Genomic DNA, 19,764 nt, shown 5'->3' with positions numbered 1-19,764 from the left:
CACTATTAACAGGACTTTCCTCCTCTCAGGTTTTGAAGGTTCCCAAGGGGTGAATTGTAGGCTCTAGTCTGTTAAATGATGGGAAGTAGATAGATGTTGCAATTCCAGCTAAGTTTCTCTACCAACAAGGGCTTTGATGAGTTACATAAAAGCACTGGTGTTAGAGTGCTTTTGTCCATGCCTTGGTTCTATCACTGATTAGGTAGGTGACCTTGTATAAGTTATTTAACCATTTGAGGTCTTAGTTTACTCACTTAAAAAATTAGGGTAATATTGTTACTTTTGTTTTAAGAAGTAAATATATGTAAAGCCCTTAAACAGTGTCTGGAACAAAATGAGCTCTCAGTGAATATTAGCTATCATTACTGTTATTGCTGTTATCATGATGATGATGAAGTATACACTTCTCAGGAAAACAGGCAAATTTTATGAGGAAGAGTATTCCTTCTGTGCCACTATAGTGAATATGTGAAATTAATCAAGGCTATCAGTTGCCCTTCTTAATTTCCTGATGTCATACTTCACTTTCCTCCAGGGTCCATAGCTTGCCACACAGTTATTCACACTTTTTGTTGTCAGCATATTTAAATGTTTTACTCATAACACTTCACATGTGCCAGATGTGTAAAATGGAAACTTTTCTTTATAACTAAAGTCAATCTGGCTTATGTTGAGAAAAATTATCCATGGTCTGAAAATGGGCAAAAGCAATCAGTGGGTGTACAATGATGCCACTGCATGGTGATACCAAAGACCTGGCATTTTCTAGTGTGCCCTCCAGGGATTATCTGATTCTACAGGAGTGCACACCTCTGACTGATTTTCTATTTACCACTGTTTAGAAGTCTAAGGTATTTATGGAATTAGATCAGGATTTTGTATAAATGAACAAATTCAACTCATTTATTTGACAAACAAACTGACCTTGGAGTAGGGAAGTAAATGACTTAATGTTACTCAGCTTACTAGTAGGAAATCCACAACTAAAATCTAGCTGTTTTGATTCATTCTAGCTCTTTCTCCCTACACTATATTTTGAATGAAATGTTTGCTAATTCTAGACTCAACCTGAAAGAATTAGATGTAATTTACCTAAGAACGTTATTTTCTTTGCTAAGCTTAATTTTTTATTATGTACTATTTGCTATAAAAATGTGTAACATATCTTGAAGCATAATAAAAAAAATAACTGAAAATGTTAAGAATTAAAACATTACCAAAAAAAATTCCAGTGACCACATTCTGGTTTAAATATAGATACTTGGGATTGAATAAATTTACCAATGAAATTATTAGTTGATTTTGACTAAAAATGGGTTTTGGCACTTTATTTTTTAAAATTTTATTGAAGTATAGTTGATTTACAATGTTGTGTTAATTTCTTCTGTATAGCAAAGTGATTCAGCTATATATATATATATTTTTTTTTTTTCAAATATTCTTTCCCATTATGGTTTATCACAGGATATTGAATATAGTTCCCTGTGTTATACAGTAGGACTTTGTTTATCCATCCTATATGTAATAGTTTGCATCTGCTAATCCCAAACTCCCACTCCTTCCGTCCCCCACTCCCCTCCCCCTTGGCAACCACAAGTCTGTTCTCTGTATCTGTGGGTCTGTTTCTGTTTCATAGATATGCTCATCTGTGTCATATTTTAGATTCCACATATATGTGATATGATATTTAGCTTTCTCTTTCTGACTTACTTCACTTAGTATGATAATCTCTAGGTCCATCCACGTTGTTGCAAATTGCTTTATTCTCTTTTATGGCTGAGTAATATTCCATTGTATACATGTACCACATCTTCTTTATCCTTTCATCTGTTGATGGACACTTAGGTTGTTTCCATGTCTTGGCTATTGTGAATACTGCTGCTATGAACATAGGGGTGCATGTATCTTTTTGAATTATAGTTTTGTCTGGGTATATGCCCAGGAGTGGGATTGCTGGATCATATGGTAGCTCTATTTTTAGTTTTTTAAGGAACCTCCATACTGGTCTCCATAGTGGCTGTACCAATTTACATTACCAGCAACAGTGTAGGAGAGTTCCCTTTTCTTCAAACCCCCTCTAGCATTTGTTATTTTTAGACTTTTTGATGATGGCCATTCTGACTGGTGTGAGGTGGTACCTCACTGTAGTTCTGATTTGCATTTCTCTAATGATTAGCGATGCTGAGCATCTTTTCATGGGGGCACTTTTAAATATATATGCATGCTATCCCTCTCAACCCTTAATTGCAGTTCTTTGGAACTGTTTGGGTACAACTCTAGAAGGCTTAGCCCAGTGACAGTTAAGCTGGAAAAAGTCACTGAGTATGTTCACTCACTGAGGAATTTTTGGTTTTCAGCAATTTACAGACTTCATTTTTTCTAGCCATATTTATCACAGTTATCTAATTAAAACTTTTAAAAATGTGATTATACATAAAATTTGCTGTTTTAATAATTTTTAAGTGTACAGTTCAGTGGTACTAAGTATATTCATATTGTTGTGCAGTCAACACAAGAGCCATCCCCAGAACTTTTTTTATCTTTCAAAACTGAAACTGTACCCATTAAACAATAACTCCCCATTTCTCCCTCTCCAAAACTCCTGGCAACCACCAACCTACTTTGTTTTTGTGAATCTGACTACTCTAGGTACCTCATATAAGTAGGATCATGCAGTATTTTTCCTTTAAAAAAATGTGACACTTTATGGGTATACTTTGTTCACCTCTTTTACCACTAAGACTTAAAATGAGAAAGTGTGCCAAGCCGCTTTCAGGTGAGAAACATACATTCTTTTTATTTAATATCTAGTTTGAAACCGCTTCTAGCTAACCTTATTTCTCTTCTCAGTAAAGTTTATACCTGCTTAACTTTTCGTTCATTTTTGTTGGAGAGTTTTCATCTAAGCTTTGGTTGGTTACTACACTGCCATCATGCTTTTGTAGCCTATGTGCTATATTTGGAAGGCCTTGAGGATTTGGTCTTTTACTTTAAATCAGGTGCAAGAAATAAATGCTTGGTGCTGCATGTAGGCCCCACGGCAAATTGGTATTGTTGTGAGTTAACTATTTCCTGCCCTGAAAACAGACATTCTCCCCCATGATACTTTTAACCAATCTATTCCATTTTTCATAGGCTGCTCAAGAAAAAGAAGAACTTCAAAGGGAAGGTGACAGTTTGGATGCTAAGATCAACAAAGCTGAAAAAGAAATCTATGCTCTAGGAAACACCTTGCAAGTGCTGAACAGCTGCAACAACAAGTACAAACAATCTTTTAAGAAAGTGACTCCATCTAGTATGTGGGAATTATTAAAACTTTAAAAATATACATGCAATGAAAGCTGTAGAATTATTTACCTTAAAAAGAGGAACACTATGAGACAAGGAAAACAAAAGTGTATCATGTTTGATTCAGCTGGAAAAACTAATCCCCCTCCTTTAAAATAAGTGCTAAGGTGTTATTTCCATTATTACTTCTAGTGATATGGCATATCACTTCTCTAGGGAATTAATTTCAAATCTGAAGAGAACAGCATATTGGCTGCTCTATGCTGACAAAATAAAAATAGTTATTTCATGTCCTGTTTTTCAACAACTAGACATAAGGAATTTAACCTTTCATAAAAAAAAGTTAAAAGTTTAACTTATGTAAGACTTTAAGCTTGCTTTCTACACAGCATGTTAAAAATTTAGAGCAAAAATTCTTTAAATTCTAGGTGCTGAGTATGAGGTAAAAATTCAACTAGAAGAACAAAAGAGAGCTGTTGATGAAAAACACAGATACAAACAAAGACAAATCAGAGAACTACAGGAAGATATCCAGGTAAATTCTACAGGCTTTAGTAATAAGACCTTAGTAAAAGTTAACTATCATTATTCTTTCTTGTTATCTTGTACAAAGACAATTTTTTAGAGAATTAGATAGTGAGAGATGTCTCATTTAAATGAGAAAAAAAATAAGTGATCAAAGTATTAACTAAATTAGTTAAAATCCCAGTGCTAAAGTGTAGGTTAGACTCCTGACAATTACTTGTTGATTAGCTGATGAATCAGAGCTAATTATGATCTATCCACTAACCTTTTATTTAATGAACTTTATTTCACTTAAATCCTTTAATATCACCTTAAAGATTGTTCCTTAAAAGTCTGAAAGATAAGAAAACAACATGCTTGGTAATAAGCAGGCTCTATAAACATTTAGATTTTTTTTTGACTAATAAAGTTGAAGGAACAGGTGATATGATAATTAGGAATCTTTGAAAATTGTATGCTTTCAACAGTCATTGTTTGAATTGTTTATTTTTCTCCCAAATACCATAAAAATACTTTCCAGTGTAATTATATATAAAACTTAATCCATAAAGCCATTATACTTATTATCTACCAACAGAATGTACATTGTACACAAAAATAAATGAATCGAAATTAAATGAATACTTGGCAAGTTATAAAAGTTATTTCTGATCCTAACCAGTAAGTATGTTAATACCTTTATTTTCTGCAGAGCATGGAAAATACTTTAGCAGTTATAGAACATTTAACAAATAATGTCAAAGAAAAAATATCAGAGAAGCAAGCTTACACACTTCAACTAAGGAAAGAAACTGAGGAGCAGAAGCCAAAATTAGAGAGAGTAACTAAACAGGTATTGATAACTTTTAAAAACTGACCTGTCATATTTATATTTTTCTGGAGTTCCAAATGGTAACCCCAAATCCTCCTTCACCCATTAAAAAATATTAAGTTCTAGAAAACAGGTTTAAATAATAACTGACTACTGTTGACCAACAGTGTGCAAAACTCATCAAGGAAATCCGTCTTTTGAAAGACACGAAAGATGAAACACTAGAAGAACAAGACATCAAACTTCGTGAAGTGAAACAGCTTCACAAGATCATTGATGAAATGTTAGTTGATATCACAGAAGAAAATGCTGAGATTGGTATTATCCTTCAAACATACTTTCAACAGGTAATAAGAGTATCTTCTAGTTAAATATATTTCTTAAACATTTCACAAAAAAATTTATGGTATTCATCATAAAGTGAAGTCTAATGAAAAATATTCTAAAATGCAGTGGTACTGACTGCTATTCACTATCCTTCCAGAGTGGTTTAGCACTACCTACGGCTAGTACTAAAGGGAGTCGTCACAGTTCTAGATCTCCTTCCCAGACTTCACTGGTATCAGCAAGGTAAGTGGAAGGAGAAAACACCGTCTCCTTACTTACTTACCTACAACTCTCACAGCTTCCATCCTAAGTGAACTCAGCTACTTCCACATGCTACAGCTATGGCATGTGTCAGTGTCACATATACAGAAAACAGCCAGCAGGGCAGGACTCTTTCCTTCTGACTTCTGGTGTTATTTTCATTTTGGCATAAGTGCTTTGTGACTAGCAGCTATCTCAGTAGGATAAAGCAGGGTGAGATTTTGGAGGGTACATTTAGCATGGTCATCCCTGAGTATGGGGAGAATTTATTAAACCATAAAAGGGCAACTTGGTTGTACAGACTTATTATTAAAATCCATTGTAAAATCTTCAGGAGTCAGAATTTTATTTATGCTGCTTAATTTTGCTAAAAAGGAAATTATTCTTTACTTCTGCAGTTTAGTTTTATACAGAATTCTATCATCAAGTAGACATTTTGTCAACACAGCAGCCATATTACTTTTCATTACTCTGCGAAGAGATGTCATGAAAGGATTTCCTAAGACAGTGCTTAAGTAAAACAAAACAAAAACACTTTCTATGTAAACACGGTGAGCAGCCACTTGAACATCCCAGTACTTTCATAAAAATATATATTTAAAAATCTTAGTATTTACAGTTGTATGGATAGTTACCACCACTTTATCCTGTCAATAGGCCCTTCACTTTCTTTTTGGTTTAAATTATATAACCTATCATATTAATTACTCTTGCCAGCACCCAACTTCCCATGCCTGTTTTTGTTACCTTTTGTTTAATAATTTTTGCAAACTTTTAATACCTAATGATTTTATCTCTAAATTGGTTATAGTTGAAAACATTTTTCATGTATCAATAGAAATATATTTGTTGAACTATTTTTCTACTGGTTTGAAACTTTATCAGCTTTTCCTTTCTAAACTAATTTCTTGATATTACTAATGGTGATGCTTTTAAAATTATTAGCACTATTAATAGTATATCTTTTTTGATCTCTTTAATTACTTGTGGGATTATGGCATCTTTTGCCATTAATGAGGGGGTCTCTACTAAAATAAAAATTTTGAATTAAGTTACAGTAATTCTGGTTTTATTCTAGGTCATCTAAGAGTACAAGTACTTCTGCTTCTCAGACTTCAATTAAAGTATTAGAGCTGAACTTCCCAGCCTCTTCACTAACTGGCAGCACTTCTAGACCACCTAGTGCTAGCAGTGGCTCCAGTAATGGTAAAAGCAAAAAGAGCAGCAAATAAACATTTTAATCTCTCTTTTGAACAAATTGTAAACACAAAACCAAAAATCTCATAATTTAAAAATAGTATATCCCACTCTATGCTTTTGGGTGCCTTATACTGATATACAGGCCTGCTGAAATAGTGTTAGAAATACAATATGACCAGACAAAAGTTTTATCCAGTGGAAAATATAAAAACTGTTAAAAAAAAAGTCAAGCTATTTGGGTCCAAATAAGCCAAAGAAATGTTTAATTTTCTTAGCTTTTTGCCTACTATTTTTTTTCACATAGAAGGAAAGCAGTAAGAACAGATTCTTAACAAGGATATGTGTTATACAAGCATAGGGTTATGATATTTTCCACTGTTATTTTGTTTGTTATATCTCTTTTACCCTGGAAGATCCTGAATTTAGGTTTTATTAAAAGAAACATACTTCCCAGACTTTGGGGGAAGAAAACTGTTAGCTTCTTCCTTTAGTATAATTAAAAAATTTTTAGTCAAAAAATGGCATTACCTCTCCCCTCCCCCCACCAAGAAAACAACTGATAGGAAAGAGAACCACTGTATCAATAAAAGTGCAGCTTAAATTTCTAGGAAGTAGTCCATTCTAATCTTGAAAGAAGTCAAACACATTAAAGATTTTGCTCTCAAGATACAACCAAGAATGTGTTTTCAAGATTTCCTTGATTTAATAAACAATTTAAAGAAAGCTAAGCGTAATTAGATTTGCAATAGGAATTCCATAAATTTGCAGTGAAGGTAGACTACCAGATTAAGAATGTTATTTCAGTCAATACTTTATCATAACATGTGCCCAACAGTTTGAACTCCTGAAGTATGACTATGATGTTATAAAACTGGTTTTCAAATAAATTTATCAGGATCTATGAACCTAAATGAGTATTGTCTCCTTCAAACCTTGGAAAAAAATATTTGTTATACAGACAATTGTCATTGTTTAGAACTGTCACTTGCAATTCCTTCTGAAAGGCAGTAGTGGTTTCTCCTGATCACTAGAATATTTTATTATCATTTTTAGTAATAGCCAGCAAAAGGCATAGCCAAGTCCAATGAATAAGATGGGTAAAAAGCTGAATATTGTTTCATAAAACACTGTTCTGCTAAGTGAGATTTATAAGATCTAAAAACTGATTGATCTTATGGTCACTTCAAATGTTCAGAGTTCTCATTCTCTGCCCTTTTTTACTTTGTAAATTACTTGGAAGTTGAAATATTAAACACTGTATTCTATGAAGGCAGGAATTGTATCTTACTAGTTCTCTGACCTTGGGAAAGTTACTTTATGCTTTTTTCCTCATTTGTAATATAAAGACAGTAAGAGTTATCTATATCAAAAGTTTATTGAAATAATCAGATAATATATACAAAGTGCACAGGGCCTGATACATCGGAATTGCACAGTAACTTCTACCTATTATTGAGTCACCAACCAAAGCCTAGCACAGTATTTGTGGAATGGTTAGGTTCTCAAGCCAGCATGCAAGTCTACATTTAACTCTTAAATAAAGTAATAGTTCCAAGTTCAGTGTAATAATGTTAAATGGTGAAACAAGGGATCAACCCTATTATCTCCAAATCTAGAGTTATCCTAACATTCACCTGCTGTGTTAGAAAGTCATCTACTTATGCAAACCAAGATACTGCCTGGGTACGTACAAACTAAAGACATATAATGTTCAGGGAAAAAAAGTGCTGAAGATACCACTAGGGATTCTTCACAAGTAAATCTCCAATAATATATTTTTTTTCTGTGATGGGTTTCCTGAATATATCCTTATAAATTGTCTTATATAATCTGCTTAATATATCCCAGGAAAGAAGCTTTGGGGAAGATGGAATTTCTAAATTCAGGCAGGCTGTTGTATAAGATACTAACCTAATTTTTTGTAACTGAATGTAACATTAAGCCATAAAAACGCTTTGGAAAATGACAATGCTGGTTGATAGTGATGCTCAAAGAGATTTTATTAAATAAAGTGTGTGTAAAATCCTGAAGCTGTGCTAGCAATTCCTAAAGGTCAAGGCGTAGTATGTCAAGAGTTTCCACTCTAAAAACACCACTATGTAGGATTACATAGGGATGATACCAGAACTATTAATACACGGAAAGAACTAGGGACTCTTTTCAGATAAATTTCTTGGTGCAAAGACTAATGCCCAAGTGACTGACTGATTTCTACTGCCATTACCTATTGTTTTTGACCAGAGTTTCTTTTTCTGTTCCATTGCAAAACAAATTTTAGCTTTTTCATTAGGCTCCCATCACTGAAGTCTGAAGGTCACAAATAGTACACATCCAGTTATACTAACTTTTGGTATTTTACTGTTGGCAGAAACTCCAAGACAGAACAAGGACTGTCTTCTTCCTCTATCATTCTCTGTCACTTAGACCTTTGTAGATGGATACTCACTACCCTCCAACCCACCCATCCAGTGTCATCATGAGTTGGAAAGATTCTAAAGCCCATTATAAACACCTATGACTTCTATTTATATCTATCTCTATCCCTATTTATACTGTTTTCAATAATTCGAGGAGGATCCTTACGATCCAAGTCCATTCCTTCTTCAGCTCTAGTTGCTGAAATTTATTCTAAGCCCAGGCTCTGTCAGCCTAGTCATTTATTCAGACTCTAAGAAAGGAGGTATCAGAGGAGAGGTGTTAAGGAAGAAAAGCAGAAATGCAGGCCAGCTCTAGGCTATTCAGAAACAGGCCCAGTGCCTTCCCAACTGGACATTTGCAATACTAGGACAGTTCCCTAACTTCCTTTCCCGTAGTGGAAGACCAGATTTATAGTGTGTTTCACTTGCCACTGCTGTTTTTGCTAAAAGAACTCTTTCCTACTCTGATCTATTTTTGCCTGGAATGTAGTCTCTTAAGGTCTTGCCAATATTTAAAGAAATTTCTTAGTGCTATATTGCTAGCAAGAAGGGGGGAGAAAACGAGAAGTAAGTAAAATGGGCCCCTAGTCAACTTTCATGGCTTTATTCCTAAGGTACCTGTTAAACAGCTGATACATAAACCATTTTAATTAAATCAGGGTTTAGAGGTCAATTAGACAAGACAGATAATCTACCATTTTAAGATAAAAGTTATGCAAAAAACTTAATATTTAAAAATGAATATAAAATGGTACTTATGAAACATTCAAATATATTTGTTTCAAAAGTCAAGAGCTTTTAATTTAACAGAGGAGAGAATGAAATAAGTTTTCATAAAAACGATCCAAGTGTTCACTGCACAAATTTAATATTCTCTCAAACAGCAGGATAAGGTGGACCCAAGAAATTCTCACACACCATAATACAATGAAGAAACAATACTTTGAGAGTGTTATCTTCAGGTGAAGAAGTTTAAATCATCAGAGTAAGAAATAACTGTACATAAACATACACAAGAAAAGCCTGAAAAAAATCAAGCTATGAAAAGGGGACCTACAACTGAAACAAATACTTTGAGGATCGCTATAAAAAGCACTTGATTTCTGTAGTCTCTACAAATAAAATAACTGCAGGAGCAGATATTTCTGCACTGGACTGTTATTACTAAAAGACCAAAACCTTTTATTAAAAGCCTTTAGTGTTAATGGTGCTGATCCCCTTGGCATATTAATTTTTTGGCTTATTTCCTTTTTCTTTCTCAAATGCAGCTATCTGATTAAATATATTGAGTAAATTTTGAGGTAAATTTTTTTTAACTCCACTTTCTGAATGCTCTTTGCTACTCAGTCCCTCTTCTGGAACCTCTGTTTTAATATCCTCCTCATAATTACCCTCTCTTTCATATTCTCCTTGATTTTTATTTAATTGATATCTTTGCTCATGTCTACTGAAATCACGTGATCCAGAATAAGTGTATTTTTTATATTTTTCAACTGACTTCCAAGAGTAGTCTGAGCTTGCTGGTGAAGTGGAATATCTCATGGAACCTGGCTCCCACCTTCTATAATGTTCTTTTCTTCCTTCTGTATCTTTCTCAAATCTTCTATAACCATAAATTTTTATCTTGTCCTCTGAATTCCTATAGAAGGAATCTGAGGAATCTCTTCTACTGGAAAAATGTCTTTCTGATTTATGTGGCTTTTCTGTTTTGCTACTACCTGTCTGAGTTTTATAGCTATTATAAAAATCTCTTGGATCTTCAGACCTACCTCCAAAATCATCCGGAATTTCAACTGAAGATGAAGAAAGAGGGCATCTATCTTTTTCTTTTACCTGTTTCTTTTGATATGGTAACCTATCCTGCTTTTCCAGTAGTTTTTCCACTTCTTGTTTTTGGTTAAGAAAAGATGCTGAAGTATTGGCTGGAACTGGGAAGCACTCATCTTTCTTATTCTGATCTACCTGATTTGAGGATGCCTTAGCTGAATGCCTTTTGGAACTTCGAGAAGACTCTGAGCGATTCCTCTTATGTTTCTTATGCCTTTTGTGACCAGAAGAGGAAGAGGATGAAGAAGAAGAAACTGATTCATCAGCAGAAGAAACACTTGAAGAGGAAGAAGTTGATTTTCTTCTTTTTTTCTTTAGCCTAAAAAAATGTAGTTAACTCATCAGATATGTTGAGTATAAAAGTGTTTAATTATCCATAAAGATTTTAGTTCTATTTTATTCTAAAGATTTTCATAAAAGTTGTGGCTTAGATAAGGAATTATAATAATAATCCTAGCTACCACAAGATCCAATTTTACCATGTCATGACTTTTGGAAAAAAATACTTGTGTAGACAGTTGTCACTGTAAGCAAATCCATCATTTCTGAAAGACACAGTGACATTTCCCATATTACCTTAAAAATTTAAGACCATATGAATACATAAAGGAGAGAATTGAGGTTTTATATTTGGCTACCTCTAGTTAATAGTTTTTCCACCTCAGTACTATTAACATTTTTGGCCAAATAATTCTTTGCTGGGAGGGTAGGGTGGTGGTGGGGGAATCCTACATCATTGTAGAAAGTTTAGCAGCATCCCTGACCTCTACCCTCTAGATGCCAACAGCACTCTACCAGTTATGACAACCAAAAATGTCCTCTGGGGGACAAAACCGCTCCCAGTTGAAAATTACTGCTCTGGTTCTAAAAAATTTCTCCCTAAAATACAGATAATTAAAATGACTTACATATTTTAATTCTAAGATTAAATTTTTCTTTTTTTTTTGCAGAATTCTAGCCTTCCATTCCACTTTGCTTTATCTCTTTTATAGAAAAATTTATGGTATACATACTTGTTAAGAATCATTGATTACAACTTGAAACACTTTTATGTTTTACTTACTTTACCTCCCATATGGCACTTTGGTTCAACTCAGTACTTGCTTTAAGTTTAAGAATACTGAATATCATAGTTTACCTTTTCTCCTCTTTTAAAAGCTTACGTAACTTTTCTGCACTTGTTTCTATTTTCCTTGTTTTCTGCTTTTCTTCCTTTTCAGCTTGTTTTTCTCTTAATTCCAAAGATTTCTTTTACAACCCAGATATCGGAAAAAACCACACGTTAAAAATAGCAGAACATATAAAACCCAGTTTTCAAAAGACCAACCCCCCAACCAGAAACCAAATGTGGTATACCCAAATCACCATATATCCAGCATTAAACAAATATTTTTAACATATAAAAATTAATCACACAGGTGTTTGGCATTAATCATTGGAACAGCCAGAACAGTATTGAGGACCAATTGCAGTTGGTATTCCATGAAAAAAGGGGAAGCCATTGCATCGAAACCCATGACCCAGAGTGCAAGAAAGGGAAAAAATAAAATACATGAAAAATTATTAAAAAACATTAAAAATTTAAACAGGACACAAATTTTATAAATAAAATTCAAATAAAGAAATTCCATTAAGATGAATTGAGGGGGAAATCACCATGTTCAAATACAAACCATTTAAAAAATAGCACAGCCCAGTTGGATGCATGATTATATAAGAAATCATTTTCCAGTTTGAGGATGGGGATGAGCAGCACCAGATGTCACAGACACAGCAGCAATGGTCCAATTCAGAAGAAAATGCATGAGAAAACATCATCATCAGTATTACAGGAAAAGACAGTTTAAAATATTTCTCAAAAAGGTTTTTTAAAATTGGCTCAATTACAGTAACAATACTGAATTCTGTAACCACCAGGAAAGCTCACTACAAGGACAGTTCTCAAATCCACATACCAAATTTAGGCAATGGGAATCTTCTCACAGGGCTATTTTTACTTTTGAGTATTAACAAAACTATGAAGCAATGTCAAACCCAATTAAGAAAAGCTATTATCTAAAAAACTTTTCATAATGCCTTAATTAAATGATCTAGAATAGTTTTCCCTAGAAAAAAGTTAAGTTTTGGCATTAATTTCAAATCTCATTAATATTTCTAAGAGGAAATAAAGAATCACCTGCATATATTTATGAAGCTTCTGCAAAGCATCCTCTGCATCTTTAAAAGTTTCATCCAAAGCCAAAGCTTTCTTATAGTAACTTTCAGCATTTAAAAACTTTTCTTCTTCTTCTAACCTAAATCAGAAAGGAAAATTTAGCTTTTTTTGGGTAAAAATTAGAAGTCCTCAAATATGCATATAGGGCAGAGGCGTATATGAGAGAATTTATTAGGGGAAAACCCACGTTCAGCAAATTATTTTCTTTTTTTAAATAAATTAATTTATTTATTTTACTTTTGACTGTGTTGGGTCTTCATTGCTGTGTCGGGCTTTCTCTAGTTGCAGGGGCTACTCTTTGTTGCAGTGCGCGGGCTTCTCATCGCGGTGGCTTCTGTTGTTGCAGAGCACGGGCTCTAGGCTCGCAGGCTCTAGAGTGCAGGCTCAGTAGTTGTGGCGCACGGGCTTAGTTGCTCCGCGGCATGTGGGATCTTCCTGGACCAGGGCTTGAACCCATGTCCCCTGCATTGGCAGGCGGATTCTTAATCACCGAGCCACCAGGGAAGCCCAGCAAATTATTTTCAAATTGAACAACACTTAAATATTGTGCTTTTACAGGTTTTTTTTTTTTGGTAAAAAGACAATATAAAACCACATAAAACAAATCAGAAAAACTGAACTCAAAGATACAGAGAACAGATTGGTGGTTGCCAGACGTGGGGGGGGGGGTGGGGGCAAAGTAGGTGAAAGTGGTTTATCTTATAAACTTCCAGTTATAAGATAAAGTCCTGGGGATGTAATGTACATCATGGTGATTATAGTTAATACTATATTGTATATTTGAAAGTTGCAAAGAGAGTACATCTTAAAGTTCTCATCACAAGAAAAAAAAATTTATGTATGATGATGGAAGTTAACCAGACTTACTGTGGTCAATACTTCACGATACTTACATATATCTAATCACATTAATGCACATAACCTGAAACTAATATAAAGTTATGTGTTAATTATATCTTAATTGAACAAACAAAAATACGAATAGGAATCTATTACTGATAACTAAAGCCATACTGTAGGTCAAGCATTGGCATTTTAGTATAATACGTGAAAACACATGATCAACTGATATCCTCTGTAAATTTATTATGATCTTGAGCTTTAGTACAGAATTATATAGGCTGGCTTTTCCTAGTAATTTATGAAGAATTTTCCTTTCTACAGAAAAATTTTCCCAGAAAATTCACTGCTAAAGTTGGAAATACCAAGGCATACGTGTATATCACAACCAGCCTGTAGACAGGATAATCATTAGATGATGTTCACAAGTCTATGTTGTGAAAAATGAGAATTAGAAAGTTTAGATACACAGCAGTGAAAGGGTTTTGCAAAATATTTTCAGGTTTTGGAAAGTAGGAACAAGTAATTACTATAAAACAAATTTAAAAACCAGTGGGTTCAATGGAATCACTCGTGTCAGACTGGATGAGGGGAGTAAGGGACGAAAGACGATCAACATTTTTGGCCTGGATGATGGAATAGATGGTGTTGTCATTCACTGAGCTAAAAATCACCAATATGTGAAAAATGAGACAACCACATTTAAGTAGGTACTAGCTTATGTACCTAGTGAGAAAGTAAAAAGCTGCTCCAAACACTTGGGTCCAACTAGAAGTTCGTTATCAGTTAAAAACAAATATTACAAAATTTCATTTATATGGAGTTCTGGAATGATCATACAAACTGGAATGATCAGGCAAATTCATGAAACAGAAAAGAGATGATTCTATTTAAAAAATTAACAGCAAAAAAATGCTATTAATCATAAACTGGTCTTTAATTATTAAAGCAGACTGTTAGCAAATTATTTATATTTATATTATGTTTCTTCAAAATATTTTATAAATTAGACTAGTCTATTAGTCATTAAATATTTATGATAAAACTACTATGCCAAGTATTATGCCAGTATCTCAGGACAGTAAGATAGGTTATAGGGTTTGTTCTTAATGTTTTGCTCTTCGTTTAATCTAAGTTTTGTGGATTTCACTGGACAAAGTAGAGCAATAAGCTGAATACAATAGTGAAATCTAATTCACAATTAACTATAGAGTTCTCAACTTATATTTCTGGCATTATAATTACTAAAATGATGAAATGAATTAGAAATTTCTGTCTATTAAACAAAAACTTCTAGTGTATGTCCAGGAAAAGAATATTTACCTAATTTCTTGTATCTTTACATTTATATTTCTGTGTAATGAAAATATTCAGAAAAGTGAAGTCAAGACACTAAAATATCTCCAATCTTAAAGAACCTAAGTAATAAGGAAAAAAAGAACTAGAAAATGTATAGAGGACTATATTTAAAAAACATTTTCAACCAAAATTGAAACTAAGAGTGTCTGAACTGAGTTAGAGATGCTATTTCCTTATGTTAAGTTCAAGATTTTATCGTAGCTGGTTGAATATTAGATCTCTGCTGTTTAACAAAATCTGACACTTACTGCCCTCCTCTTTCTACAAGGGTCTGGCAGAGGTATTTTCTTGCATTCCTGTGAGTTGGACAGTTTTCCAATGCAAGCTCAAAATCTTCTATTGCTTTGTTCAGACTTCCTTTTGTTGCATATCTATAGATATGAGACAAAATTAGAGGAATTTATTTTGTGAGCTATTCATAAATCTTATACATATTTACCTTGTAAATATTCCTTAAAACCCATTATCCACTTACAATGCTCCACGAGCTACCAAAGCTTCCACATTTTGTTTATCTATTTCCAGAGCCTTATTGTATTCATTCATAGCATCCACATGGCGTCCAACCTTAAAATAATCAACTCCAATCTTCACACTAAAAAGGTGTTTGTAAAGCATACATAACAAATATTTCACAGAATATCCAAACAAAATGTCAGCACGAATAAAATTTTAAAGCAAATCAAATTTGGTTAATATTTAGTCTTTGATATTCTCAATATAACTAAGAAGTATTGTCTTTGGATAATTTCATAACAAATACTTATGAAATCCAGATATCGATATACTAATTCCTTTTTAAAAAAATTAAAAATATTGGCTAAAACTTAAATCTTTAAAGTTTACAACATAACACCATTTACACCTTTAAAAAAGCTAATGTCAAAAAGGTATCATTTAAATTCATTTATAAACAAATTTGGTCTTAAAGATGACATAAGCATGCTTGCCTTAACCTAACTTTTAGACTAATGTAAGTGTTGAAAGACAGTCTTCATACCATTTTAAAGCCCAAGATGCAGACTGCTTCTTTCTTAATGCAGAAGCAAAATCGTCTTCAGAGAAATTTTTGCTATTAAAGAAAATAAAAGTCAAACTGTAAATACTTTTTAGGGTAACTATATCTCTCCACCTGACAGATAAAAACTGAATCCCAAGCAAGCAATTTGTATTTTATTTACAAAGCAAAATTCTTGAACTCTCAGGAATGACTATTATTGTTAAATATTATTTTTTTCTGCATCTTTTTCTGCATCTATCTGGTCACATGGCACACATCAATCACTGATAAAAGACTCCATTCCAAAAAGAGGGGATCACCTAGTTCATTCAAACATTGGCAGCAAGCTTAGGATAATTGAGTATTTTCTTCAGTTATGCAGCTTTTGACTTCAGCACCACTGACCTCACCACTTAATATAATAATCTGATTTACTATACCTTTGCAGGCCTCGCATTAAAGATGGTGGATTAGATTCATCTATTCCTAGTTTTCCTAAAAGGAATTCAACTACTCCTGGATTAACAAATCCCAAAGAACTCTGCATGATATTCTCATAGGAGTCTGAAGAATTGCTATTTAGTTCAACGCTTCTCCTTAAAAAAAAAAAAAAAAGTCACAATAAAAATATAAAAATGATTAACATGATTAGCATGTCCCATTTTAATTAAGGAAATAACATTATCACATGGGATTTAAATACTCAAACCATTTTTGTACATGAAGGTGTGGCAATAATGACTTGGTTCCTTTTGCCAAGTTTGAAGAAATTTAAGAGTTATAAAAATAAAATTAGCATATTTTGAAATAAGAGAAACTACAATTCTACTTTGTTAGAAGTTGGGCAAAATTTGCTATTTTTTAGCAAAGAAATTGTTTTCCAATTAACTTGTTGAGACAATGTGGATAAATTACCTGTAGTACAAAGGAAGTTCTTCGGAACTAATTACACCTAATTTAATACCAGATAGGTGTGGTGGAAGAGATGAGCTATATAGAGATACAGCAAGCTTTTCATGATATCTGTCAATATCCTTGATTCCAGCTTAAAAAATAAGAAAATTGAGTTGATTAACAAGGCAATGCAAACTAACATAAATATGACAACCGTTACTTTTTTATTAATATGATGAAACTGATTACCTCGAACAATGTCACCAGTTTGGTAATATGATAAAGGATCCCCATGGTTACTGAGAGAAGGCACGTCTCTTAGTGGACATAGAGCCTGCAATGAGAAGTATTGTAAAACACCAGACATTCTATTCTTTGGTGAGAAGTGTCTTCTTTTATTCTAGCTGTTCAGTATAAACAGCTAATAGCTGACAGGAACATTAAGAAAACAACTAGCACCCTAGAGTCTAAATTTAAATAAGGACTTTAATAATTTCTGTGCCTAAACATAATAAAACAAGTTTTCTGGTTCAGGTCAAAAACTAAAATCTCATGAAATTTGCAATTAGTTTTAGAAACCACATATAAGTATGGATGATGAAACAAAAAATTATTTTGTGCTTGTTAAATATAAAACTAAAAGCTTGTCCAGAAAGTAGACCGGCTTCATTGCCCAATCGGGTCTGTCCTAAGCTCTTGGCCGTACATCCTCCAAAAAAAAGTTTTAACCAAGGATTCCCTCATTCCCCTGTCTGTAGGTGGAGGGCGCAGAAACTTAAAAAGGGACAGCCGCGGCTGATACACAAGTCCAAGGGATTTTAGCTAAAGAATCCGCGCCTCTGTGTTCCAAAGAAAATGAAATGTGAATTCTTCAAAGTTTAGGTCTGTTATCCAGTTTGTGATACCTTCTTCCCTTTCTACCTGCCTTAACACACAGTAAATATCTAACCTTTTAAATTAAAGTGACATACTATTTCAAATTTAGGTCTATTCACCTTGGGCAAAGCATCTTATTATAATGTACAAACCACTTAATTTAATTATTGTAAATGCATATTGAATAAATAAGAATTTGTTTCTAAATTATCCACATACAAGTATCTAATACTAAATAATTAAAGACATGTTCAACTAGAAGAAATAACCCCAGTCTACTAATCAATCTCACCATCTCCACTGATATCTCTTTGAGTGTTTAAAAAAGGACCCCACCCCTGCCACCCAAAGGGAGCAAAACCCCCCAAAACTAGAAATGGTGCCGGAAACTGTAAGTAACTCTATTACTGCTGATTATTTTTTAAAAAGAAAAGGTGCTTTATATTTATACTTTTTACTTAATACTTATTTACTTAATTAATTAATTCTCAAAACTAGGTCTGTAGGGTACACTTAATTACAACTGGATGCAAAGACATAAGTTTTGCATTGAGATGACATTTTATCCAAAACAGAAACAATCAAATAACTGAAAAGTGAATAACTTACTGTGATTTCTAAGTGGGATATATCTCTCATAATGCCACTGCCTAAACAAATCAACACCATGAAAAACCCAAATTCCCGAATGGAACTAATTCTTCCAATCACTATATCACCACGCTCAATATCTCGAAAAAAGAGCTCTCTCCGGTCCATACTAGGTATCTCCATGAATTGCTCTAAAGGTGGCATGACTGCATAACGCTCTGAAAAAATAATTAACAAAATTACTAACAATAGTTTTGTGTTCATCTGAAGTGCTGTTAAACCAAACCGCAATCAAACGACTTTAAGATTAAACTCACCTTCATCGTCTTCATTAACTTCAGAAGTTGTAGGTGCATCTGATTTCCAGGAAACTGCAAAAAGCAGATCCGCTTTTTTGGAAATGAATTTTTGTATTTCAATGTTTTCAACTTTCTTCTCTTTTCTTAAAAAGAAACAAAATTTATGAAAACTGGTTTACCTGCAAAACCTTTTAGTAAGTCCAAGCTTCTGCTCAGGGCTTTTTCATCGCCCAATCGGGTCCGTCCTAAGCTCTTGGCCGTACATCCTCCGAAAAAAAGTTTTAACCAAGGATTCCCTCATTCGCCGGTCTGTAGGTGGAGGGCGCGGAAACTTAAAAAGAGACAGCCGCGGCAGATACACAAGCCCAAGGGATTTTAGCTAAAGAATCCGCGCCTCTGGTAGTGCAGTACCAGATTTAAAAAGTTCAGCCCGCATCCTGCATTGCCCTCACACCAGGAGTGGGCACCCTCCTCCATCCTGCCCTCGGAACTAGCGCCGCAGTTCTCACGGGCTCACGGCCTCGGCTCTGCTCCTTCAGGACTCAGCCGCCCGACTGCGGTAGTGGAGCCCGCAGCTGCCTCCCCTCCCCCGTCTCGCAGCGGCGCCGCCGTCCCATTACCTGCCCTGTAACTGCTGCTGGGGCGCCGGGCCCCGGGCAGGCTCGACCACCGACCCCAGGAGGCTCCGGAAGTGCGGATTGTCCTGCTGTTCGCTCCTGAGCAGGGAGAGCAATGACGGCCCGTGGAAATTCAGTGACTGACGCATAAGGTCCCGGTCCATGGCTAGAGACTGACGGGCCCAACGACCGGGGGTTGCCAGCCCCCCGTCCCGTGCCCACTACTTCAGCCCGATGGTCCGGGAGGCTGAGGAAGCAGCCAGGAAGCCGCCGGAAGCAGACACCCAGACACTTCCCCACAGGAGCCTCCCGGAAGTGTTCTGGAGCCGCCCCCAGCGGCAGTGCCGCGGAGCTCAGCCTTAGTCTCGCGGAGCTCAGCCTTAGTCTCGCGAAATTGAGCGAGGTTACGGAAGCCGA

General features: G+C 34.5%; 2 protein-coding genes across 3 annotated transcripts in view; one reads left to right on the top strand and one right to left on the bottom strand.

Moving 5' to 3' along the window:
- CCDC39 (coiled-coil domain 39 molecular ruler complex subunit) overlaps positions 1-6,458 on the top strand; it is a 46,152-nt gene extending 39,694 nt beyond the window's left edge. Inside the window, exons 15-20 of the mRNA XM_079922510.1 lie at positions 3,136-3,295; positions 3,717-3,823; positions 4,505-4,645; positions 4,792-4,971; positions 5,109-5,194; positions 6,291-6,458. Coding sequence (XP_079778636.1) covers positions 3,136-3,295; positions 3,717-3,823; positions 4,505-4,645; positions 4,792-4,971; positions 5,109-5,194; positions 6,291-6,444 — 828 coding nt within the window. The 3' untranslated portion in view covers positions 6,445-6,458. The remainder of the gene's footprint in view (positions 1-3,135; positions 3,296-3,716; positions 3,824-4,504; positions 4,646-4,791; positions 4,972-5,108; positions 5,195-6,290) is intronic.
- An 11-nt stretch (positions 6,459-6,469) lies between these two features.
- On the bottom strand, positions 6,470-19,747 carry TTC14 (tetratricopeptide repeat domain 14). Of its 2 annotated transcripts, none has more exons than XM_079922508.1 (12): positions 18,910-18,987; positions 18,749-18,802; positions 18,450-18,649; positions 17,214-17,298; positions 16,986-17,115; positions 16,511-16,666; positions 16,071-16,142; positions 15,546-15,665; positions 15,319-15,441; positions 12,833-12,950; positions 11,795-11,904; positions 6,470-10,975 (listed from the first exon to the last, which is right to left on the bottom strand). In XM_079922508.1, the coding sequence occupies exons 3-12, from the start codon at positions 18,633-18,635 to the stop codon at positions 10,057-10,059; spliced, it is 2,019 nt and encodes a 672-aa protein (XP_079778634.1). In that variant the 5' UTR covers positions 18,636-18,649; positions 18,749-18,802; positions 18,910-18,987; the 3' UTR covers positions 6,470-10,056. The 2 variants fall into 2 exon arrangements, with proteins under 2 accessions (XP_079778634.1, XP_079778633.1); XM_079922507.1 differs by lacking the exon at positions 18,910-18,987 and adding an exon at positions 19,351-19,747 and having other exon boundaries at positions 6,474-10,975; positions 18,749-18,873.
- Positions 19,748-19,764: the final 17 nt, after the last annotated feature.

The sequence above is a fragment of the Stenella coeruleoalba genome, assembly GCF_951394435.1.
Source record: "Stenella coeruleoalba genome assembly, chromosome: 5".
Taxonomy (NCBI): Eukaryota; Metazoa; Chordata; class Mammalia; order Artiodactyla; family Delphinidae; genus Stenella; species Stenella coeruleoalba.
Note: the sequence above shows the minus strand (reverse complement) of the source record. Positions and strands in the feature narration are given on the sequence as shown.